This window comes from Lolium perenne, chromosome 6 (genome assembly GCF_019359855.2).
Source record: "Lolium perenne isolate Kyuss_39 chromosome 6, Kyuss_2.0, whole genome shotgun sequence".
Taxonomy (NCBI): Eukaryota; Viridiplantae; Streptophyta; class Magnoliopsida; order Poales; family Poaceae; genus Lolium; species Lolium perenne.
The window spans coordinates 37,319,531-37,346,346 of NC_067249.2; the positions used below are offsets into that span (position 1 = coordinate 37,319,531).

The following is a 26,816-nucleotide window of genomic DNA, read 5'->3' on the forward strand; positions in this document are numbered from 1 at the left end:
CAATAGGCGCACTAAAAATCGCACCTATAGATTGCTGCGAGCGCCGTAAACAACTATTTCGATCCTCCGACGAACGCTGTATTATGCAGCGCGACGCAAATAACTACTTCGATCTTTTTTGGTACGAAATAGATCAAATAAAACACGAAAAATTAGCTGAAAATACGAAATATATTAGAAAGTTCGACGGTACAACAACATTTATTTGAAAACTACCCTAATCTACTCCGAGTACTAGTCGAAGTCTGACGAGTGGGTGGTATCGGACACCGGAGTGGATGTCCACTCGAAGGAGGAGGGGGAGGAGGGGGAGGACACGGTCGTCGACGGGCCGGCACCGTTTTTCTTCCTCTCCGCCCTCCTCTCGGCCTTCTCCGCCCTCTCCGCCTTCCTCGCCGCCGACCTTGTCCGGCGCTAGTCGCGATCCGCCTTCTTCTTCGCCGCTGCCGCTTTCTCCTCCTTCTTCTTCGCGTAGAAGGCCTCATCCGCGGCGACGTCCTCCGGGAACTGCCGTGCCCACTCGAGGCGGAGTCTCTCGTTGCGCTCCATGATGACGAGGCGCTGCTCGAGCTCGCACTGGCGCCGCTGCAGATCGCGCGTGACGGCCGGCGACGGCTGCGCGAGCGCCTCCGTCTGCTCCCGCATCCACACATCGTGGAAATTCATTGTGCGGCGGGAGCGGCCGAGGCGCCATGCGACGGCATCGTAGGCGCCCGCCGCCTCGTGCGTCGTCTCGAACGTGCCGAGGCGGATGCGCTCCTCGCCGGAGCGGATCTCCGCGTCGAAGCGGCCTCTTGGCTGCACGCGGACGCCGCGGTAGCCGGAGAAGGAGCGGCAGCAGGATTAAGTCTATACGCTCTGTGTCCAAAAATATTTAGTGGACCAAAAATACAACGATAAGATAAGTCTAGGGCTGGTCCGGGATTAAGTCTATATACGCTCTGTGGTCTTTTCAGTTTTGGAAAAAATAAAAGAAATTATTAAAAGAAATTAATCAAAATCTTTTGAGAAGACCATGTGTTGTGTGTTCTAGTTGTTAGAAAAAATTAACAAATCTTAATATTGATATATTATGAAAAATTGCGTCATGGTTTACTAAACGGTTTTTTTGGTTACATACAACCTCCGATGAAATAGTTTTTTATATAAAAATATATCTAAGAATTTTTTTACATCCAATTTCAACAATCTACGGCCGTTTAGCGATTTTTTAGATTTCTCAAAATTAAAGGAAATATACATTGTTTACGTTTAAGATTTTGTTTAAGATTTTGATGATTTTTTTATTTTCTTTACCGGCAGCTCACGTGCGCTAGCGCTAACCGATGCTATATATTCAAAATAGCCAGCCCACACCCCTTCTCCTCTTCCTCTTTCCCTTTCTCTATATTCCCTTCATTTTCTCGATGAACACTCCTCCTCCACGCTATGGGAGACGACGACAACGACACTAGCGCGGCCTCGGGCTCCTCCTGTCCGCCGTCGGTCTACCACATCCTCAAGCTACCCTGGCGACCACCTCATCGAGCCGGTGACCAACTCCTCCAGGGACCTCCACCTCCTCAAGCTAGCGACCTCCTCTCCGTCGACCACCTCTTCTCCGCAACGTCGACGGTGATGGTTCCCGAGCGACTGCCAAGGTTCCCGACACACACGACCAGATCAAATCTAGATATAATATCTAGATCGAGATCTACTTTTTTAAATTCTGGAAAATATTACCGCGGCCTAGCCAAATATGGTGCGTGTGCTTGGGAACGTTGGTTCCTGTGTTTTGATTTATGTATGCTTAGAACCGTGTTTTTTCTAGGGAAATTGGTGTTTTATTGATTAAAACATATTATTACAGAGTACTTCATGGATATAATCGGAGACAACATCAAAGGAAATATTACAAAATATCACACTCACTACGCCTAGTCAACAGATGCACCGCACCATTTAACTTGCGCCCAACATGCTTGAAAACGCAAGAATAGAAACCAGAGGCTCCATTCCGAAGGTTGGCGCGTCGGTCGACGCGGTTACCAATGCGATGGTTTCGCTTCCCGGCAACTGCACCGTCGCTACGTAGGCGGCGGTTGAGCATCCGAGCCGCTGACGCGTCGGGCCCGCGCCTTCTCGCTTCTCATTTCGTTGTGTCCGGTGTGCCCGGAGCGTCCTCTGTGTAGCGGGGACGGGCTCGGGACGCCGGACACCGTATTGGACCGCGCCGGACAAAGAAGGCCTTTGGGGCGCGCGACTGGAAACGTTTTTTTGTCCGGCGCGCCCCAAATCCCTTTGGGGGACGCGACTGGAGATGCTCTAAGATTTTTTAATCTTGGTTAAGATTAAAGCATAGTCCTCAAGATAAATTGCATGAGTACCAGGTCTAGCATGGGCCTCAAGTATAAATAGAAACCTAAATTCGCCGTCCGTGAGGATTTGAACCCAGAAGATGGGTTTGCACATGCACTTCCCCAACCAGTTAAGCTAACCTCACTTCTCTAAATGACCAATAGTTGCAAGCAAGAATGCAAAACATACTGCATCTAAAGGTATAATTGATGCCCCATAGGGGGTCTCACAGAGATTAACGCTTCTCAGCCGTTGAATCTTGTTTGATCGTGAATCTCGTCCATCCATTTTTTTACCGCGTGAGTATAAAAAGGTCACCCCACAGTGAGAAACCCTATCCGTCATCCACCGCATGTCTCTCCTCTCCAATCTCGATCCCACCCTCTCCTCCAATCCCCTCGCTTCCTCCTCCCCCAGTCTCGATCCCAACTTTTCCTCCAGCGGCCGACGGCACCGCTCCGCCTCCATGGTTCCTCATAGCCGCCGCTGCTCCCTCGTCCTCTTCCTAGTTTCTTTCTCCTCCTCCCTGCTCGCCCCTGCCTGTCTCGTGAAGGAGGAGAGTTTGAGAGGAAGAGGATGAGCAGAGAGGGAGAAGGAGCAGAGTGGAGGAGCCAAGAGAGAGAAGGACCATGCCTCTACCATAAGGAGATGGATTTGAGGAAGAAAAGAAGAAGCACGCCAACCATCTGGTGCATAGGAGTATATAGCATAAAACTACTACCCCAAAATTTAGGAAAACTACCACATTTCGTTCCAATCGCATAGAACTACCACATTTGACAGATGTTATCTCAGATAGCACTAATCCTGAATTGAACACGAATTGATAGCCGTTCTGACAACGCTGGCTCCCTGGCAGGCATGACGTGGCACCCTAGAGTCAGTCGTTTTGTACATAGGTCCTTAAGTTTTGAAGGCAAATTACGCACGGGTCCCTCGTGTCTCGCAGTTTTCAAATAATCACCTATTTATTTTTTAAACCTTCATAACTTTTAAATACTAATTCAAATCGAAAATCTTTTAATATGAAAAGTGCTCAGAAATGTTTGAATATTTCAAATATAAACTTTTTGAAACCTTCATAACTTTTGAATACTAATTCATATGGAAAAACTTATAATATGAAAAGTGCTCAGAAATGTTTAAATATTTTAAATATATTTTTTTAAAACCTTCATAACTTTTGAATACCCATTCAAATGGAAAAACATATAACATGAAAAGTGCTCAGAAATGTTTGAATATTTTAAATTTAAACTTTTTTAAACCTTCACAACTTTTGAATACCAATTCAAATGGAAAAACTTATAACATGAAAAGTGCTCAGAAAAATTTGAATATTTCAAATTTAAACTTTTTAAAACCTTCATAAATTTTGAATACCAATTCAAATGGAAAAACTTATAACATGAAAAGTGCTCAGAATTGTTTGAATATTTCAAATATATAAATTCAGTTCACTATTTTAGATAATTAAAATTTACAAACAAATAAATTACTTCTATTCATAATGTAAACTTTGAAAATTCATAACTTCAATTCTATAACTCCAAATAATATAAATAATATGTCTAAATTTATTAGAAAATCCAAGGAATCTATTTATAAGATAGATACTATGCATAGAGAGTGGAGTTCTATGCTATATACTCTGCTCACGCGGGTACCTGACCAGCCCCATGAGTAACATGAACAAGGGAAGCGCAACGGGCAACCAACAAAGTTGGCGCGGCGGCCTGCGCTGATCGGGGAAAATTACCTAGTCGGGCGGTGGCGTGACGGCCCACCCAGGCGAGGACGATTGTGTGTTGCTCGGATCTGCTGGCAATAATGCTCGTCCACTTGTCATTGATGGGGAACCACAATTGCGATGGGGACCGACGTACTTCAGGTAACTGTCGTGTAGCAAAGACGCATGCGCACGATAAGCACAATATGTGGTTATGGATGTTAGAAATGGATTCCTTGGATTTTCTAATAAATTTAGACATATTATTTATATTATTTGGAGTTATAGAATTGAAGTTATGAATTTCCAAAGTTTACATTATGAATAGAAGTAATTTATTTGTTTGTAAATATTAATTATCTGAAATAGTGAACTGAATTTATATATTTAAAATATTCAAACATTTTTGAGCATTTTTCATGTTATAAGTTTTTCCATTTGAATTGGTATTTAAAAGTTATGAAGGTTTTAAAAAGTTTAAATTTGAAATATTCAAACATTTCTAAGCACTTTTCATGTTATATGTTTTTCCATTTGAATGGGTATTCAAAAGTTATGAAGGTTTTAGAAAAATATATTTAAAATATTCAAACATTTCTGAGCACTTTTCATATTATAAGTTTTTCCATTTGAATTAGTATTCAAAAGTTATGAAGTTTTCAAAAAGTTTATATTTGAAATATTCAAAATTTCTGAGCACTTTTCATATTAAAAGATTTTCGATTTGAATTAGTATTTAAAAGTTATGAAGGTTTAAAAAATAAATAGGTGATTATTTGAAAACTGCGAGACACGAGGGACCTATGCGTAATTTGCCTTCAAAACATAAGGACATATGTACAAAACGACTGACTCTAAGGTGCCACGTCATGCCTGCCTGTGGGCCGGCGTTGTCGGAACGGCTATCAATTCGTGTTCGATTCAGGATTAGTGCTATGTGAGACAACATCGGTCAAATGTGGTAGCTCTATGCGATTGGAACGAAAAGTTATAGTTTTTCGAAATTTTGCATAGAAAGTGGTAGTTTTATGCTATATACTCGGTGCAGAGCTATTCAATGGCTAAATTTTATTTGCTGCAAGGTGGGTGTACTCATCTAGATTGTTTCTAATGCTTTCTTGCTGGTACTAGATCTAATGAGTAGGAGGCCGTTGGAGCAAGGTTGTGGATGGAGCACCACTGGTGGAGCGGGAGCTGTTGGCCAACAGCGGAGTGGCTAGCCCTCCTCTCCCTCTACTTTTCAAGTACTTGCTCACCTCTCTCTCTCCATCTCTCTCTCGCTTAAACATGATCTCCTAGATGTTGAGGTAAAAGTGGAGGTAGAATCTTGTTATTTAGCCCAGGACATCACATTTTTGTTTGGTTCAGACCCGTTTTTTACGTGGTGTCTACAAAGTGTTTGGTAGAAATCCTAGCTAAGCTTAATGTATGTCATATCTATGTGTTGCAATTAAACTGAGGGGTGCGGAAATCAGGTTTCGCACATGGAAATCAACTTGCTGAAGGACAACTAATTTGAACCCCATCATCTCAAATTATGGCAAGGCAGACCTACAAATTTTTATTCTCAAGGCCATTCTATCTTTATTGTCAAGGTCATGCTCTCTTTATTAGGAATAAAGTTGTGACAAATCTCAACTACAAATCTGAAAATGTGATTCTCAAGGTCATGCTATCTTTATTCTTGCAGGTTTTTCATGAGCAGATGTCTCATATTAGGAGCTGAGATAAACATCAGCTTTGTTTAAGGTAATCAACCCCTACTTTGCAAAGTTTGTGCAGGTCGTCTTTGATAAACTTAGCATAATGCCACTGCTCTCCTTTTGATTATAGTTTATGGAGGATTGTCAAGCTAAAAATAAAGAATGGAGGCCATGGATATCTCTACTAAAAGTATTGCATGGCGATATGATATCCTCCTCCTCAAGTATGGCGCCTGCATATGGCTCCACTTGAAGTGTTTGCAATTTTTTATTGAAAGCATTCACATTTTGAGTATTTTTTCATCCCTTTTATTATAAATCATGGAGATGGAGATACATATTAGGGAGTAAGTTTGCTAATATACTCCTAAAGGTTGCAGCAGGCACAAAAGAATTCGGTGGTAAGCTTCCATAGTTTTTTTTTATAGAAGACAATATTTAGTATATCATCCTACAGGCATATTGATATGTAGTGTGTGTTGATGGAATTGACCATCAAGCTGGAGCGGCTCTTTGACCAGCAATACATATATCACCTGACACAATGGGGTTTGTCTATTTTTACTCCTGATTTATTTGTGGTTGCAGCAAGGTAGATTATGTCTTTCTGGTCTACCTATTAATATTTGCCTACTAACACTGTTGTTGTTGATTGTGGAAGTCCATTTTTCTTACACTGAAGCCTAATTATGTGAGAGTTAAGAGAGTGATTAATGACATATGATGAGCACTTTTGTAGCTGTGAGGGAGGATTGAAAGTGTGAAGTTACATCATTAAACTTCGGAATGCTTCTAAATATCTGATGATTATCACCCTTTATTGGTTGCCTTTCTTGATGAATAGCTTCAGCAATGAAAATTTGAGTTATACAAAATGACAAGTCAGTGCTTACTTTTGAAAACCATAATTTCGTACTTACCTTTTTTATCATTACGGGCACCTGCAAGCAAGCTCCACCAGAATCTTCGTTTCCACTACATGTCGGTCACCTTCTCCAAAGTATTGAAATGTTATGCTGATGTGAGTGGCTCAACAGGCTATTGCGATGTTCTTGCAGTGGTATATTATTCTATATACCTCTACCAAATTAACTCAACTCGGTGTGCTCCGCAGTTGTAGGCGAAGTCTAAAATAGCTCTGCAGCATTCTGCTCTATATGAGTATTGCAAAGCACTCCAAGATGTCTTTGTTTTATTTGCCGGAGTTATTCTTTGCTAAATTTAGCAAATATGTTTCATTTAAAATAAATTTAGGACGATTGGAATGCAAAAGTGGTTCTTCTGGCTACAGTTCCTACTTGTACTGGTATGGAGTTCAATTCACCACTATTTTGTTCATTTGAATGACCACAGAGTGTATTATTTACCATTTTCCTGATGAATCTAAGTTTTGTATAAAAATAAATTGCATGTTTCTGCTGCAATCACATATCTGGTAAATCAAAATAGTCTCTGTAATTCTTCTATATGTTTTCCCATTTCGGCAGGTTGCAGGCTTGCAGCTTATTTTTTTGTTACTTTGGCAGCCTAATTGGAGAGGTTTCGTGTGTAGCTCACTGAGGATCGGGACTGAGGGTCGGGACTGTATTTTCCCTAAAACAAGATATCCCATGCCTTTTTTCATTAATGTTTCTATGGTTTGGGAAAGTCCAGTCTTTGGCTTTGGCTTGGCCTTGCATACCATATTGAATCTCTATTTTCTCTATAACTCATTAATAACCCATGCCTTTTTTACATTAATGTTTCTATGGTTTGGCAAAGTCCAGTCTTTGGCTTTGGCTTTGCCTTGGAGTCATATTCATCTTTGGTACCACAACTTGTATCGAATGTGCAGTTTAGTACCACATCTTGTAAAACGTGAATCCAAGGTACCACAACTTGTATTACAAGAGCAAATAGGTACCAAATAACTCTAGAGGTGACATGTGGCATTGTAAATTTTGCACAAACACCCCTGGATTTATTTTTTGTAGCAGAGGTTACCTTGGTGATGGCTTACAGGCAGGTCCCACCTGTCATTGTCCGAAGAAAGAATTAAAAACGCAAGCGCACAGCTGGGATTCGAACACAAAACCTTATGTTGCCAAACTTACCAGGAATACCACTAGGTAGCACAGTTAATCATGCTAAATATTAGGCCGTCCAGTATTTCTATTTACATGCAGAAACGCATGCACAGGTCTGGCATGTAAACTTGTAAAGCACTATCGGGTTTTGCAGTGTTCGTGTCGTTGCGTCCGTTGCGCTAGCCTTCTGGTCCTGTCGATATGCCGCGGGTGCTGCACGCTAACTAGGTGGCGTGCGATCGCTGGAGGAACGTGCACCTTCTTGATGGCGGCTGGCGGCTCAGCTACCGCCGGATGCATGTCCCGTTGGTGCCTCGTCGCGAGCCGGAGAGGACCGCCGAGATCTATCCAGTCTTCGTCGGACCTCCGTGATCTATCCAGTCTTCGCCGTCAGCTCATATCAGTGGCACACCTGGCGCCGTACCGGGACGAGCCGAGGAGGAAGGCGGGCTTCCTGGGTGTGACCGAGATTTCCCATTCGTGCACCCGCCGCCGTCCCCCGTCGAACACGGCACTCGCCGACGCCTCCACAGGACGACGACGGCGACGCGTACGCGCTGGCCTACCAGAACGAGGAGGCGAAGTACGATATCGACGACTTCATTGCCTGCGTTCTCCACGACTAGCAGGCAGCCATGGCGGAGGGCCGGAAGTTCGACTTCCCGCCGACCATGACAGACGAGGAGATCGAGGGGCTCGGCGTCCTCGTCTCGCAGGTGAACCGACCGGTGCAGCCGCCGCTGCCACGGTATGCCACCGATATCATGCCGACTGGCCTCACAGAGGAACGTGCCCTACAATAGGCACTGCAGAACTCGGCCCCACACCCGCCGCCGCCTCCACCTCCGCCGTTTAACTCGTGGGCTCCTCCACTACCGGCGATACCGGCGTACGTTCCGCCGGTTGCCAACTGGCCGTGGCAGGTACCGGACTTTGTCGTGCTCGACGACGACGAGGAGTAGGCTAGGGCTTTTAGTTTTTATATTTTATATTTTATATTTTCTTTTTATCACAATGTAAATTATGTTTAAACAATGGGAACCAAAAAAAATTACTTCATGCCGCTAGAGGTAGCCCCCGACGCAAACGGACGTGCGGATAATTTAGACGTCTGTTTTGCGTCGTCCCGTTATAGATGCACTAAGCATATGCACGGTGTGCCTAACTACGTCAAGCGTCATTTCAGAAAAAAAAACTACGTCAAGCGTGGCAGTATATGTGTAGCTCATGTGGCCGGCGTACTGATAATGTACAAAATTTACCCGTCTTACAATCCGTACGCAAAGGATTATTGCTGCGTTGGCAAGCACGTATGGGCATTAGGCAAAGGTGCTGAGTTCAAATTCCCTCCTCTCCCAATCAGTTTTAATCTTTCTCCTGGCACTGACAGGTGGGACCCTCCTATAAGACCTCAACAGGACGACTTTTGCTAGAGAAAAAAATACAAGGTTGTTTGTGCAAAATTTACAATGCCACATGTCAGCTCTGGAATGATTTGGTACCTATTTGCTCCCTCAATACAAGTTCTGGTACTGCTGGTTCACGTTTTGCAAGATGTAGTACTAAATTGCACATCAAATACAAGTTGTGGTACCAAAAGTGTATATAGCTCTTTGCCTTGCATACTACATTGAATCTCGTTGCTAAAATTTTACTAGAAAATTCTGATTTTACTAGAAATCTCCTTGCTAAAATTTCCTGTGGGGCCTATCATCAGTAATCAATTGGACTTCTTCTAGGAACATTTTTAGAGAGTTTTGTGGTCTATATTGTGGCACCTGGCATGGGTAACTTCTCGTTTATCTCTCCAATCTTGATCTCTCACCTCCTTTCATGCTGTCATTAGAAGAAACATCAAAGTAAATACTCGCTGTCATGTTCTTCTATTCAACTCTGGCATACAAAAGAATCTAGGGTGATTGGCAACACAAGAAGCCTAGAACATCGGCTAGAAAATCTGGCATGTTCCCTCTTATTTTGTAATCTGTGTGGCACAAGTTGAATGCCAACACTAGGCATTTATATTTTCTCATATAATTTGTACATGCATTTTTCTTGGTTTGAGCGATTGAGGTGTACTGAAGAACATGCTAAGATTAAGACATATGCGACTTGAGTGGTCATAAAAGACCATAAAGTTTCCATGAAATCATGAGTAAATGAAAGGGAAGATGTACAATTGAACTTTGTCATGACTTACCACTGTCATGTGGGGCTTATCTTATTTCCCCTGGTGCCTCCCGGATGTTTTTCTTCTATAATAGTACCTACCGGTAGGGCTTCTCTCCTTCTGCTTTTGATTGGGTTTTCCTTGCAGCTAATGCCTCACCAGCGCTCCAGTTATTTGCCAAACAGAGCAGTTGCCTACAACACAAGTTGGTAAGTGAATGGATCGTAGCGAACAAGAGGGGGGGGGGGGGGGGGGTGAATGGCGCTACGGCAAGTTTTAGTCTTTTTCAATTTTTAGTGCAACGAAAGATAAAGGTGAGAAATTTAGCGATAGCGGTGATCCTACAATGATCTTAGGACAAGCGCAACAAGCAAAGGAATCAATAAGATTATAAGAGTAAGGAGCGAGACAACCGGGGGCGCGGAGACGAGGCGAGGTTTGTTTCCCGCAGTTCCTTCCACAATAGGAAGTACGTCTGCGTTGAGGAGGTGCTAGTCTCACACAAGAGACTAGACGGCCACACCACGAAGGAATGCCTCACCTTCTTCCTCGAGAGAGCTCCACGAAGGTGCTCTCCCTCTTCCACTAAGGCACCGGTCGAGGCGGTGATTCCTTCACAAGGTTGGGGCGAGCTCCACACACAAGGATGCTCCCAACACCCTATGGAGCTAGTACATCACCAAGCTAGCTTCCATAGCTGCACATCTCCAATGTCCCACAATAGGAACCCTACCACCAAGATCCACTAAGGAGTATCACGAATTGGCGAACTTTCTCTCGGTAGAATGATAGATCGGGGTCTCCTCCACCACTCCTCAAAGTATGAGCAAGATTGGTTGGATGGATAGGGAGATCCCCTCACTTTGAGCTCAGCAACAATGGAGGAGAGAGAGAGAGGAGAGCTAAAAACGAGCTGGGGAAGAAGGGGCCTTTTATAGGTCCCTCCAAATCCAACCGTTATGTGCTGTTTTTGCCTAAGCGGTACTACCGCTTCTGGGAAGCGGTACTACCGCTCTGAGTTCGAATCCCCACAGAACTTGTCCACGCGGACACATAGCGGTACTACCGCTCGCGGTACCGCTTGAGGTACCGCAATAGGGTCCAGACCTTACTGGATCCAAAGCGGTACCGGAGCGGTACCAAAGCGGTACTGCCGTAACGTGTTACAGTACTTGAGCGGTACCGTGGGCGATACTACCGCTTGCAAGCGGTACTACCGCTCAAGGTACCGTAAAGGTACCGTAACCTGTTCTGTGGGACAATCTCGTGTGCAATTCTCAGAGCGGTATCTCAGGGCGGTACCAGTAGGGGTAGCGGTACTACCGCTCCTGGTACCGGTAGTACCGCTATGGCTAAAACATTTTTTTCCTCTTTTCCTCTCCTACCATGTTACCTCGCGACACACACACGAAACCAGAAAGCCTAAGAACTACGCTTCGGTTTTCTGATCATAATGTGTCCGGCGAGGGCACCGTACACCTTGCAAACCTATCAATGACAAACTTTGTGCACGGTTAGAATTGTTCGAGTGTTGTTATCAAACACACAAAACAAGGGATATAGATCTTGCTCTTACAATCTCCCCCTTTTTGGTGTTTGATGACAACACACGAATTTGCAATAATTCATAGGATATTATGATAAGGTATTTGGTTTGCAAGAGTAGACGAAGCTCCCCCTAGATGTGTGCATATTTAGAATATGCATTTGTATACAAATGCACACATCCTAGAGAGAAACTCCCCCTAGATTCTACAAACCAAGCACAAGTGCTAAGAAGAACATATGACAAGATCATGTAGCACAAGCACACTATGGAGGCAAGTATAAGTGCATAGGAGAGTTTGGGTGAAACTTTTCATACCTTTGCCTTGAGAAAACCCAAACTCATAATAATGAGAGCCTCCATAGGATTGATGTAGCAAATCAAAGGATAAATAGTGAAGACCATTAAGCTACGAACGATTAAGTCTTAATACAAACCGGGGGATCGGGAGATCCACAAATAGAGTAGCAAGCACACATACGAATTAAGTTCCAAATAACTTGGGGAAGGTTTGATGCCAAGGCCGAAAGAACCAAAACGAAGCACCAAGCCCTTGGCATCCCCATGCAAATTCCCGTCCTAATAGATCAACTTCTCCCCCTTTGGCATCGAGACACCAAAAAGGGAGAAGGAGCATACTAACGCCCCAAGGGGATCACTCGTCATCATCATCCTCCTCGTCGTCGTCATCTTCATCCTCATTGCCCTCATCCTCAACATCTTCTTCCTCTTCATCATCTTCATCATCGTCGTCTTCATCTTGAGCAAGACCCTTGCCGTGAGGTGGTGGAGAGGGACGAACAATGTGCTCGGGGATGGAGTCCTCGAAACTTGACCAAGTAAGCTTGGACTTCCACTCACCGGGAGGTGTGATGTTGTCCTCGGATCCCTCGGAGACAGGAAGCTGCATATGCCTCATCATTTCCTTTTGGCGTTGGCAGATCTTCTTGTTTTCATGGTGAGCTTGATACATCCTATCTTCAAGGTCCCTCTTGAAGCAAAAGGACTTCTTGAGGCGAGCGGTGAGTCTGGCGAAGAGGCCCTTGGTCTTGACAGAGTTGGGCACATAGTCGGAGTCATCACTATCGGATTCTTCGTCCTTGTCCTTGGGATCCCCCTTGCCGTACCGTGGAAGGTCATGGTCCTTAACAAGAGGACTCTTCTCCTTGTGGGTAGTGATGTTGGGGCGGCATTGTTGAAGAAGATCTCCACGGCCCTCTCGATCCCACTTGAGACAAATGAGCCTCATGAGGTAAGGAGCATACTGAGGAAGCTTGCAAAGAAACGCACAATCACGCATCTCATGCCAAATGTAGTCCATGGCGTCCAGTTGCCTGCCGCTGCCCCTCATCTCATGAGTGCGCACAAGAAGGTTCACAAGGAACACATGCACTTCATGATGGTTGTTGTGCTTGGGGTTGATGGTGCTGCGGTAGATGCGGTTCATGATGTCGTAGACAGGTAGGAGGCCTTTGGTGCTTCCACACAACATCCTCCCTCGAATGTAGAGATCGGCCATTTTATCCTTGGCCATTGGCTTGGCTTGGAGATGAATCCGGAAGGTGTTTGAGTCATTGTCGGGGAGCTCATAACCAATGCATCTAGCAAACTCCTCCCATGAGGCCTGCATCACATGTTCCCTTGTCATCCACTTCAAGGAGCGGAAGCCTCCTTCATCCTCAAGAAACACGACTGTGGCATAGAATTGGCATATTACCTCCTTGGAGAAATTGTGAGAGAAGGTCATCAGAGGTGTAAGTCCTTGTTCATCACATATCTCTATCGCTTCTCCAAAGTACTCGAGGTTGGAGTTGAGCTTGTCCATGCTGATGGAGTATTGGGGGCAACATTTGAACCCTTTGGCCCCATAGACCTCATTGTAGATCCTCTCTTGGTTGACATGATGAAAATAGTGATTGGGGCATTGACGAGCGTTTCTCGGCAGCAAATAAGGATTGTCCCCCCGTACTTCCATGAACTGGCCTTTCTTGATGTCAATCATTGATCTTTGAGGGCCCCTTGCGCCCGCTGCTGCTTCCCTCTATCGCTTGGTGGTTCTTGCCGGTACAATCTCCTCTTGCTCGTCTTCATCTCGATGACGACGAGAGGGTGGCTTGACCTTGCCACCACGGGTCCTAGGTGCTCCTGTGAATAGCAAAGGTTTGGGAGGGAATAGGGGATAAGTGCACAAGCCACGAAATTAAGGATCAAAGAGGACACTAACAAGCAACATAGGTGAAACTAGCCAAAGCGGTAGTACCGCAATTTCGAACCGGTAGTACCGCTTGGACCGGTAGTACCGCTCGTGAACGAGCGGTACTACCGCTCAAACTCAGCACATCTAGATCGAGATTGAGGACATGGCAAAGTACTTCATAGTGTCACACATTGTTGCTAGCTAGTATCCCCGCACATGTAGAGCTTCCAAGAGGGCTTTTCCACCATCAATCTCCATGAAACCCTAGCCTATGCATCTAGGGAGTTCAACACACCCTAGAGAGAGAGAGATTAGGGTTCATACCGGAGGACATGGCGGAGAAGAGGGTGGGGAAGCTTCTCCACGGAGGAGATTTGGCCGGCGGCGGCTGGAAGAGGAGATCGGGGCCGATCTCCTCGAGTTCTTGACCTTGGAGGCGTTGTTGACTCGAGGTGGAAGGGGGTTTGTGGTGGTTTGGGATGAATCCCGACCCCAACCGGTACCACTAGTCAAAATCGCAAGCGGTAGTACCGCTCGTAAAAAGCGGTAGTACCGCTTACCGATACTTACCCGGTATCTCGGGCGGTAGTACCGCTCTGGGACAAAATTCAGTTTCGTCAGATTACTGCCCAAAGCGGTAGTACCAGCCTGAGGAGCGGTAGTACCGGCCTCCAAACTCAAAGACACTCAGATTTTGGTGTAGACTTGTGCTTTTAGACTGAGTTGGCTCGAGAGATAGATGATGGCTTAGGATTAGATGACGGAACTGTTAAGGTACCACCCAACCAAGCTTGCAAGAATCAAAACAAGAAAAACCAAGCTTGGGTGAATCTCCCATGAAGAAACAAAGAGAAAAGAAGAAACGAAAAACAAAAACAAAAAGAACAAAAAGAACAAAAACTCCTCAAGGAGGAGGTTGGTGGCTGATACGTCTCCAACGTATCGATAATTTCTTATGTTCCATGCCACTTTATTGATGATACCTACATGTTTTATGCATACTTTATGTCATATTTATGCATTTTCCGGCACTAACCTATTAACAAGATGCCGAAGAGCCAGTTGCTGTTTTCTGCTGTTTTTGGTTTCAGAAATCCTAGTAAGGAAATATTCTCGGAATTGGACGAAATCAACGCCCAGGGTCCTATTTTCACACGAAACTTCCAGAAGACCGAAGGAGTCACGAAGTGGGGCCACGGGGTGCCGCCACAGTAGGGCGGCGCGGCCTACAGGGGGCCCGCGCGGCCCTGTTGTGTGGGGCCCCCGTGACGCCCCTTGACCTGCCCTTCCGCCTACTTAAAGCCTTCATCGCGAAACCCCCAGTACCGAGAGCCATGATACGGAAAACCTTCCAGAGACGCCGCCGCCGCCAATCCCATCTCGGGGGATTCAGGAGATCGCCTCCGGCACCCTGCCGGAGAGGGGAATCATCTCCCGGAGGACTCTTCACCGCCATGGTCGCCTCCGGAGTGATGAGTGAGTAGTTCACCCCTGGACTATGGGTCCATAGCAGTAGCTAGATGGTCGTCTTCTCCTAATTGTGCTTCATTGTTGGATCTTGTGAGCTGCCTAACATGATCAAGATCATCTATCTGTAATGCTACATGTTGTGTTTGTTGGGATCCGATAAATAGTGAATGCTATGTTATGTTGATTATCAATCTATTACCTATGTGTTGTTTATGATCTTGCATGCTCTCCGTTATTAGTAGAGGCTCTGGCCAAGTTTTTGCCAGTAACTCCAAGAGGGAGTATTTATGCTCGATAGTGGGTTCATGCCTCCATTAAATCTGGGACAGTGACAGAAAGTTCTAAGGTTGTGGATGTGCTATTGCCACTAGGGATAAAACATCGATGCTATGTCTAAGGATGTACGTGTTGATTACATTACGCACCATACTTAATGCAATTGTCTGTTGTTTGCAACTTAATACTGGAAGGGGTTCGGATGATAACCTGAAGGTGGACTTTTTAGGCATAGATGCATGCTGGATAGCGGTCTATGTACTTTGTCGTAATGCCCAATTAAATCTCACAATACTCATCATAACATGTATGTGAATGGTCATGCCCTCTTTATTTGTCAATTGCCCAACTGTAATTTGTTCACCCAACATGCTTATTCATATGGGAGAGACACCTCTAGTGAACTGTGGACCCCGGTCCATTCTTTTAATCGAATACAATCTACTGCAATACTTGTTCTACTGTTTTCTGCAAACAATCATCATCCACACTATACATCTAATCCTTTGTTACAACAAGCCGGTGAGATTGACAACCTCACTGTCACGTTGGGGCAAAGTAATTTGGTTGTGTTGTGCAGGTTCCACGTTGGCGCCGAAATCCCTGGTGTTGCGCCGCACTACACTCCGTCGCCATCAACCTTCAACCTTCTTCTTGGCTCCTACTGGTTCGATAAACCTTGGTTTCTTACTGAGGGAAAACTTGCTGTTGTACGCATCACACCTTTCTCTTGTGGTTCCCAACGGACGCGTGTTGTACGCGTATCAAGCTCTTTTTCTGGCGCCGTTGCCGGGGAGATCAAGACACGCTGCAAGGGGAGTCTCCACCTCCAATCTCTTTACTTTGTTTTTGTCTTGCTTTGTTTTATTTACTACTTTGTTTGCTGCATTATATCAAAACACAAAAAAATTAGTTGCTAGCTTTACTTTATTTACCGTCTTGTTTGCATTCTCCATATTAAAAACACAAAAAAATTAGATACTTGCATTTACTTTATCTAGTTTGCTTTATTTACTATTGCTAAAATGGGTACTCCTGAAAATACTAAGTTGTGTGACTTCACAACCACAAATAATAATGATTTCTTATGCACACCTATTGCTCCACCTGCTACTACAGCAGAATTCTTTGAAATTAAACCTGCTTTACTGAATCTTGTTATGCGAGAGCAATTTTCTGGTGTTAGTTCTGATGATGCTGCTGCCCATCTTAATAATTTTGTTGAATTATGTGAAATGCAAAAGTATAAGGATGTAGATGGTGACATTATAAAATTAAAATTGTTTCCTTTCTCATTAAGAGGAAGAGCTAAAAATTGGTTGCTATCTCTGCATAAGAATAGTATTAATTCATGGACTAAATGCAAGGATGCTTTTATTGGTAGATATTATCCTCCTGCTAAATTTTTTTCTTTGAGAAGTAGCACAATGAATTTTAAACAATTGGATAATGAGCATGTTGCCCAAGCATGGGAAAAAATGAAATCTTTGGTTAAAAACTGCCCAACCCCTGGACTGACTACTTGGATGATCATCCAAACCTTTTATGCAGGACTAAATTTTTCTTCGCGGAACTTATTGGATTCAGCTGCTGGAGGTACCTTTATGTCCATCACTCTAGACGACACAACAAAGCTTCTTGATAATATGATGATTAATTACTCTGAATGGCACACGGAAAGAGCTCCACAAGGTAAGAAGGTAAATTCTGTCAAAGAAACCTCTTCCTTGAGTGATAAGATTGATGCTATTATGTCTATGCTTGTGAATGGTAGGACTAATGTTGATCCTAATAATGTTCCGTTAGCTTCATTGGTTGCTCAAAAAGAACATGTTGATGTGAATTTCATTAAAAATAACAATTACAATAATTCTAGGCCATATCCTGCTAATGGTAACTCTTATGGTAGATATGTTTCACCTAATGAGGAAAAGATGTTAGAGATTGAAAGATCCACCAAGAGCTTTATGCAATCACAATATGAGCAAAATAAATTGTTTACTAAAACTATGAATGAACAATCTACCTTGTTGAAGAATATAGGAAATCAACTTGAAAATCTGAATATGGAGATCTCTGGGTTGCAAACTAAACTTGCAAATGCTGAAAACCGAATCTCATACATTTCTGCGTCACAATCTTCTTTAATTAATAAAATGGCTGCTAAACCTGAGGATATTGATAATAAAATTGTTACTACAGCAAACGCCATCCAAGTTAGAATTAATAAGAATATAAGATTGATGGCCGAATTGCGTGCTAGGTGGGAAAAAGAAGAAAATGCTAAAGAAGATAATATAGCTAAAGTTTGGACTATTACCACCACTATCAATGCTAATGCTTCACATGTTGCTGCACCTCCTACTATTAATGGTAAAATAATTGGTGTTGGCAATTGATACGTCCAAAACGTATCTACTTTCCCGAACACTTTTGCTATTGTTTTGCCTCTAATTTGTGTATTTTGGATGCAACTAACACGGACTAACGCTGTTTTCAGCAGAACTGCTCTGGTGTCTCGTTTTTGTGCAGAAATCCAACTTTCGGGAAAATCCTCGGAATTTATGCAGAAGGCCCTATTTTCCCAGAGAACTGACGGAGCCAGAAGGACAAACCAGGTGGAGGCCCGAGGGCCCCACACCATAGGGCGGCGCGGCCCAGGGGGGGCCCGCGCGGCCCTGTGGTGTGGCCCCCTCGGCCGGCCTCCGACGCCCTCCTTCGGACTATTTATCGGCCTCGACCTAAAAACGCACGGAGAGAAGTCGAAATCGCCAGAAACCCTCCAGAACGCCGCCACATCGCGAAACTCCGTCGCGGGAGCCAGAAGTCTCCGTTCTGGCACTCCGCCGGGACGGGGAATTGGAGGAGATCATCGCCGCCATCACCGCCAACGCCTCTACATCAACCAGCCATGTTTCCCCCATCCATGTGTGAGTAATTCCCCCGCTGTAGGCCGAAGGGGATGGTAGGGATTGGATGAGATTGGTCATGTAATAGCATAAGATTGTTAGGGCATAGTGCCTAGTGTCCGTAATTGGTACTTTGATGATATTGTTGCAACTTGTTATGCTTAATGCTTGTCACTAGGGCCCGAGTGCCATGATCTCAGATCTGAACATGTTATTGTTTCATCATGATATTCATTGTTTATGATCTTACCTGCAAGTTGTATACACATGTCGCTGTCCGGAACCAATGGCCCCGAAGTGACAGAAATCGGGACAACCGGAGGGGATGGTAGCGATGTGAGGATCACATGTGTTCACGGAGTGTTAATGCTTTGCTCCGGTACTCTATTAAAAGGAGTACCTTAATATCCAGTAGTTTCCCTTGAGGCCCGGCTGCCACCGGCTGGTAGGACAAAAGATGTTGTGCAAGTTTCTCGTTGCGAGCACGCACGACTATATATGGAACACATGCCTATTGATTGCTTTGTACTTGGACACCGTTTTATTATTATCTGCAAATGCCCTGCTATGATTGTTACATGAGTCTCTCTCATCCATGCAACGCCCATCATCCGTCCCCGTGCCTACAGTATTTTAATCCTGCTGTTTACTATAATCATTACTGCTGTCTTTGTTACTCTGCTGCTGTTATTTCACTACTGCTACTGCTATAAAACTGTTACTACTGATAAACTCTTGCGAGCAAGTCTGTTTCCAGGTGCAGCTGAATTGACAACTCCGCTGTTAAGGCTTCCAAGTGTTCTTTGTCTCCCCTTGTGTCGAATCAATAAATTGGGTTTTACTTCCCTCGAAGACTGTTGCGATCCCCTATACTTGTGGGTCATCAAGACTATTTTCTGGCGCCGTTGCCGGGGAGCATAGCTTTATTTGGAAGTTCACTTGGATTAATATTGTTCGCTGCAAATTCTCCATCATGGGTAAACCTCGCGATACTAAGATCGCCATATTGCCATCCACTACAAGAAAAGGTACAATTCTGAGTACCTCCGCTACACTTGATTCACCATCTGTGATTGATAAACTTGTTTCACCGCCGCATGCTTCACATGCTGGTACATCTGCTGAATCTGAAAACTCTCATAATATTGATAATGTTTCTGCTGTGCTTGATGATAGTGGTTCATTGGGATCTTTTGTAGATGCTACAATTGCTAGGTCTAGACAAATTGAAAATACTGAAACTCCTAATGCTACTACACCTGTTAGTTCACCTGAACTTGATTATTTTAGTGATGATCCTGATGAAGATTATGTGGAGCTTAATGATGATTTTATTGAAAAATGCAATGCTACTACTGATGCAAGAAAAATTAAAAAGTTGCTTGCAGAACATGCTGTTAGATATAAACTGTCTCCTGATCCTAAGTTTGCCACATCTCCTATAAACATTAAGGATAAAGATTATGATTTTTCTCTTGATCTATCTCATATAGCTATTGTTGAGAAAACACCCTTTTGTGGTACTGAAAAAGAAAGTGCTGTTGAACACATGACTGAGTTATCTACTCTGAGTAGCTTGTTTTCTGATGATGTCAAGATGCGTACTTACTTTGTTGCTAAAATCTTTCCATTCTCATTAAAGGATGACACTAAAACTTGGTATAATAATTTGCCACCTAATTCTATTAAAAGTCCAAAAGAATTGCTTGATGTTTTCTTCCGCAAATACTTTCCTGCTAGTGCTCAACATATTGCTTTGCAGAGAATTTATAATTTTGACCAGGGAGATGAAGAGAAATTGCCTGAGGCTTGGGCGAGATTCTGCTCTCTTATTAGAGCTCGGCCTGATCATGATTTGGAAAAGCATGATTTACTTGATATATTTTATAGTGGACTAACCATTGAGTCTAGGGCATACCCGGATAGTTGTGCTGGTTGTGTTTTCAGGAAAAGAACTCCAGACGATGCTGAAGAATTATTGGCTAAAATAAGCCGGAATCATGATGATTGGACTACGCCTGAACCAACTCCAACGCCAATATTGAAGAAGAGGGGTTTAATTAAATTGAATGATGAAGATATGAGGGAAGCCAAGAAGTCTCTCAAGGAGAAAGGTATTAAATCTGAAGATGTGAAGAATCTTCCTCCCATAGAAGATATATGTGAGATAATTCCCCCTTCATCCATGATTGAGGTAAACTCCCTTCAACGCTTTACTAGGGAAGATATTCCGTATTCGAAACCTCCTGCACAATGCTTAGATGAGTTTGATAATTATATTGTTAAGCAAGAAAATTTTAATATGAGAGTAGAGAATCATTTAATGGAAAATTCTCGAGCTATTAGTGAATTGCATGATATTGTAGAGAGAACCTCCAATGATGTTAAGATGATTGTTAAACATTTTCATATGATTCAAACTCAAATTGATCAACTCACTAAAGTGCAAAATGACTTGTTGGGGAATAATTCTAAAGAGAAACATGCTTATGAAGTAACAACTAGAGGTGGTGTCTCTACCCAGGATCCTCTATATCCTGAAGGGCATCCCAAAAGAATTGAACAAAATTCTCAACACATTGAACCTAGTGCTCATTCTAGGAAGAAAAAGAAGAAGAAACATAAAAATGTTGTAGAATCCTCTGAACCTGTTAATGATCCTAATAGTATTTCTATTTCTGATGCTGAAACTGAAAGTGGTAATGAACATGATAATGATAAAGATAATGATAAGAATGATACTCCTGATAAAGAAGAGGTTGAAGAAGAACCTGAAAAGCATGCTAAAAATAAAAAGTACACTAAAGAAGATTTTATTGCTAAGAAACATGGTAATGAAAGAGAACCTTGGGTGCAAAAGCAAATGCCTTTTCCTGCTAAGAAACTAAAATCAAAGGAAGAAGAACACTATAATAAATTTTGTGATTGGATGAAACCTTTATTCTTGCAAATCCCTTTGACTGATGCTATTAAATTGCCACCTTATTCAAAGTATATGAAAGATATTGTTACTAACAAAAGGAAAATCCCCAATGAGGAAATTTCCACTATGCTTGCTAATTACTCTTTCAATGGCAAAGTGCCAAAGAAGTTGGGCGACCCAGGTATACCTACTATTCCTTGTTCTATTAAGAATAATTATGTTAAAACTGCTCTATGTGACTTGGGAGCCGGTGTTAGTGTTATGCCTTTTTCTCTTTATAAGAGACTTTACTTAGATAAGTTGATACCTACTGATATATCTTTGCAAATGGCTGATAAATCTACTGCTATTCCTGTTGGTATATGTGAGAATGTTCCTGTTCAAGTTACTACTAACTGCTTGATATTAACTGATTTTGTTGTGTTGGAAATGCCTGAAGATGATAATATGTCTATTATTCTTGGGAGACCTTTTCTTAACACCGCAGGGGCTGTTATTGATTGCAATAAAGGAAAGGTTACTTTCAATGTTGATGATAGGGAGCATACCGTTTATTTTCCCAAGAGGATTGAGAAAGCGTGTGGAGTTAATACTATTTCTAATGTGAGAACTATCAAAGTGGGAACTATTGATTGTCCTATATATGAGCCTAAAGAAGAATATCAAACTCTCGTGATTGGATCCATATCAATACAATTCAAGGTAACATGATTGATTTGAGGTTTATTTCTTCTTATGCTATGTAAAATTTATTTGGTGACAAGACTTGATCAACCTTGTTAACGAATACCTTTTACATGCATAGAGGGGGTAAACAACATCTCTTTCTTCCTCCACTTGCTCTAGTTGCTGTAGCACTTTTAATTTGCAAAATTTCCTTAGTTAATTAGAGATTTCAAAATTTTTCCTGGCCAGTAATAATAAATTAAATACCCAGAAATGTGCATTTTTCAAAGTTTTCAAAAATTCACAAAAATTATACCGTTGGTCCTATTTTTCGACGAGGCACCTGGGAGCACCAGAGGATGACCTGTGGGGCACCAGAGGGTGCCACACCACAGGCCGGCGCGGCCAAGGTGGTGGCCGCGCCACCATGTGGTGTGGGCCCCTCCTTGCCCCACTTTGCCATCTCTTCCTCCCAGCACCTTCTCTCTCCCGAAAAAACTCGTACCAAGTTCCTCTCACTCGCGTTTTTGCTCCAGAGCTCCAGATTTCTCGATCTCTTTGCTCAGCCCAGATTTCTTACTGAAATTTGGCACATTTGCTCCTTGGTATGTGACTCCTCCACCCATCCAAGTAGAATTTTGTTTGGTTGAGTATATCTTGAATATTTTGCTGCTGTAGGTAACATGTTTAGTGAGCTTGCATGCTTGTTCTAAGTGGTAGAAACTAGTTTTGATGCATGATTAGTACTCTAGCAAGTTCCTATGGTAGTTTTTCTCAATTATATGTCACCAAATCAAATTTTTATATCATTTGTTGAAAATTTCAGAGAAGGGATGAAGAAGTTCAACTTTGGAGAGTTGTTCAAGAAAGGAACAACCAGCACCGGGAGGCCTTCTAGGGCCACCACCCGGATTAGGCGATCGTACAATGAGGATATCATCGCGCCTAGCTTCGCGCCCGAAGAGGACAACGGGGCTCCTAATGCTTCGTCTTTTCCATGCTATGATTTTCTGAGGAATGCAGGGATATTGGAGGATTTCTCCACACTTGTCAACAGGGCTGGCTTAACCACCTATGTGGGTGATGAAAGGGAGCAATACTACATGCTCACCAAAATCTTCGTCGAGAGCTTCAAGTTCCACAACAAGCAATATGAGCCGACAGTTGCATTCAAGATCTATGGTAATCCTGTTACTATGGGATTGGAAGATTTTTGTCGTGCATTGGATATTGCCCCTGTAGGTACAGCAAGTAGGATTGATGACAACCCCCGGGACTTGTTGGAGCTCTATCGAGGAATTACCGATGATGATTGTCGCACCATTCAGCGTGGCAAGATAAGGAACATTCAACTCCCCGCCATTAAGTATTTTGCATATTACATTGCTACTAGCATTCTTGGTAGGGAGAACACTAGCAATATTTCTAGTTACCATCTTGCTTTCTTGAATATTGCACTTACTGGTCAGACATCTTATCATCTTGGTTCTCTTATTGCTCGCCGCCTGACTAACAGGGGGCCTATTTTTGGAGGAACTATTGCACTGCGTGTTTTAACTTATCTAAGGCTTCCTATTGATCCTAATGATGTGCCATTGGCCCCTAGGAGACTCGACATTGCTGCTATGAAGAGTCATCATTTTGTTACCACTGATTCTACTTTAGATAATATGATCTATAGAATGTTGTTTTCTGACGGGGATGAGAAGGAAATCCCTCTTCCCCAACCAGGTTTGTTCAGTATTGACAGGCAATCATGGTCGTGCACTAAGGAGGAGGTGGATGAACATATGAAGATAAAAGACTTCCACCAGCAACATGACTCCGAGGACGCCGGGGCCTCCCACGACCACACCGTCACGTATCCGGGTGCTTCTTCCAGCACATACCCGGAATACGATCCATCTTCGTCGTACTACGGAGACACTACCTCATGGGATCGATGGGATTGAACTCCACTTAGGCCAAAAGCCTAAGCTTGGGGGGAGGTATACCGGCATCACTCATTCTTTGCATATTATGGTTGCTGGATACTCGTACATATTTGTTTTGTTCGTTTGAGTGGTTTTCTAATGAGAGGAAGATGATATTTGGGGAAGTGCTGCCTGAAAACAGATTCTGGACTGTTACTAGAAAAATTCGTGCGCACAGCCAGTGCGTTATTTTGAGCTGCGAATTTTTGTGCAGGTTCCCCAGGTTGTTATCTAACTTTCATTAGTTGAACACTTTTCGAGCTGAGCAAGGTAAGATTTTTGTAAAAATCGATTTCTGTACTGCTGTCAGGTTTTGGCAGATTTCTGCCATCTCGCTTTTCTGTGTTTCTTTTAGTTTGCTATTTCTTGTTTTTGCTTTGTTTCTTTCCCAAAACACAAAAAGACCAAAAATATTTCTGTTGTTTCTTTTCACCATTTGTTTGCTTTGGTTTCTTGCATTTGTTTCACTTTATTTGCTATTGCCAGTTTGCTATAAGAAAACCCAAAAAGATTTTGCTTTGTTTGTTTGTTTTCTCTTGTTCTTGTTTCTAATTCGAAAACACCAAAAATATTTGCTGTTCTTCTTTGGTTTGTAAAGTTCTTTATGAGTTCAATGGTCTTCGGTGGCTGGAGCGTGGTTTTCATTTCATATTATCCAAGCTGCACAAGTGAAAAGGCAATAATGACGATCTACGACAATTGGATTGTGGTGAGAGGCTGGTATGAACTCTATTTGTTTTCATTTTTGTACATATACTCATCCATGTGAGCATGCTTAGTTGGTTCATGTGAGGTATATGTTATTTGAGAAAGTCTAGTAGTTTATGATCTCTCATGTTTAGCTCCAATCTATTAATATGAGTAGCATGTCATGGATGTTTGTTTGCATTGTTTTATTCATAAGTAAGTATGGCATTGTGGTATCCTCCTCTGAATAATTCATTTATATCGACTTGGCACATGCTCACGCATGCATATGACTGAACAAAAAGTCAATTGAGCCTCGATGATTTATATTGCTTCAGAGTTCTTGTATCACTTTTATGCCTCCGTTAATTTATTTTGCCGCAAGCATGATTATGACGATTCTTTGCTCTCTTGATTTGTCGCTCCCTAGTCTATTGCTAGCCTTCACTTGTACTGAGCGGGAACGCTGCTCGTGCTTCCAAACACCTGAAAACCAAGTTGTTCCAAAAGTGTCCACCATAAATACCTATGCATGGCATTTCAAACCATTCCAAGTAAATTCTCATGCGCTACCTTTAAAACCTTCAAAATGCTTCTCAATTTGTGTTTATGTTTCATAGCTCATGAGGAAGTATGTGGTGTTTAGCTTTCAACCTTGTCATTTACTTCTGACGGACTCTCATATGGACTAGTGGCACATCCGCTTATCCAATAATTTTGCAAAAAGAGCTGGCAATGGGATTCCCAGTCCCGAATTAATTAACTTAAATAGACACTCCTCCATGGTTTGTGATTGTTGGACGGCACCCGAAGGATTCGGTTAGCCATGGCTTGTGTAAGCAAAGGTTGGGGGGAGTGTCATCATCATAATAAAAATAAAATAAAAAGGCACTCCTTCATGGTATGAGATTGTTGGCAGGCACCCGAGGATTCGGTTAGCCATGGTTTGTGAAAGAAAGGTTGGAAGGAGTGCTAAATAAATATGCAATAATTCATGGGAGCCGCTCTTGAAAGTCCGGTTGGCGAGGTAGTTAGTGTACCCATTACCATTCGTTGACAACAATAAACACCTCTCAAAATAATTTTACTCCTGTCTTTATAAAAATGAAAAGCTCTAGCGCATGTTAATCCCTGCTTCCCTCTGCGAAGGGTCAATCTTTTACTTTTATGTTGTGTCTCCATTATTTCTTTGAGCACTATCTTGAGAGCACAACTGTCATTCTTAGTATAATATGCTTGTCTCAAAATATGATTGATTGTGGCATAACTTTGATGCTTTTATCTTTGACAATCACTACTTCTACTCTTTCTTTGAACTCCAAAGGTGCCCGGGCATTTATGTTTTGCCAATCAAATACAGGCAAGCGAGATACCACTTTATCATACTCTCTTATGAACATTGCAATCTTGCTTATATACATGATTCATGATGCTTATTATTAATTGTTGGTACCTCTCCATGATTGACATAGCTGTTAGATGATCTTATTTGCATGTACCTCATTATGAATTGCTTAAGTATTAGCCATAGCATGAGAATATATACATCATATGAGCAAATGTGTTCGTGAAAGTTCTTTTATCGCTCAGTTGTTAACTGAATTGCTTGAGGACAAGCAATAAGCTAAGCTTGGGGGGAGTTGATACGTCCAAAACGTATCTACTTTCCCGAACACTTTTGCTATTGTTTTGCCTCTAATTTGTGTATTTTGGATGCAACTAACACGGACTAACGCTGTTTTCAGCAGAACTGCTCTGGTGTCTCGTTTTTGTGCAGAAATCCAACTTTCGGGAAAATCCTCGGAATTTATGCAGAAGGCCCTATTTTCCCAGAGAACTGACGGAGCCAGAAGGACAAACCAGGTGGAGGCCCGAGGGCCCCACACCATAGGGCGGCGCGGCCCAGGGGGGGCCCGCGCGGCCCTGTGGTGTGGCCCCCTCGGCCGGCCTCCGACGCCCTCCTTCAGACTATTTATCGGCCTCGACCTAAAAACGCACGGAGAGAAGTCGAAATCGCCAAAAACCCTCCAGAACGCCGCCACATCGCGAAACTCCGTCGCGGGAGCCAGAAGTCTCCGTTCTGGCACTCCGTCGGGACGGGGAATTGGAGGAGATCATCGCCGCCATCACCGCCAACGCCTCTACATCAACCAGCCATGTTTCC

The 26,816-nt window shown here is 43.1% G+C and overlaps 1 protein-coding gene and 1 long non-coding RNA gene across 2 annotated transcripts in view; one reads left to right on the top strand and one right to left on the bottom strand.

Moving 5' to 3' along the window:
- Window positions 1–414: 414 nt before the first annotated feature.
- Window positions 415–2,805, bottom strand: LOC127310591 (ethylene-responsive transcription factor ERF112-like). The gene is made up of 2 exons (XM_071822089.1): window positions 2,719–2,805; window positions 415–798 (listed from the first exon to the last, which is right to left on the bottom strand). The coding sequence occupies exons 1-2, from the start codon at window positions 2,803–2,805 to the stop codon at window positions 415–417; spliced, it is 471 nt and encodes a 156-aa protein (XP_071678190.1).
- Window positions 2,806–9,452: 6,647 nt separating this feature from the next.
- LOC139831906 (uncharacterized) overlaps window positions 9,453–26,816 on the top strand; it is a 113,741-nt gene continuing 96,377 nt past the window's right edge. Inside the window, exon 1 of the long non-coding RNA XR_011746297.1 lies at window positions 9,453–10,214. This is a non-coding gene — a long non-coding RNA (uncharacterized lncRNA). The remainder of the gene's footprint in view (window positions 10,215–26,816) is intronic.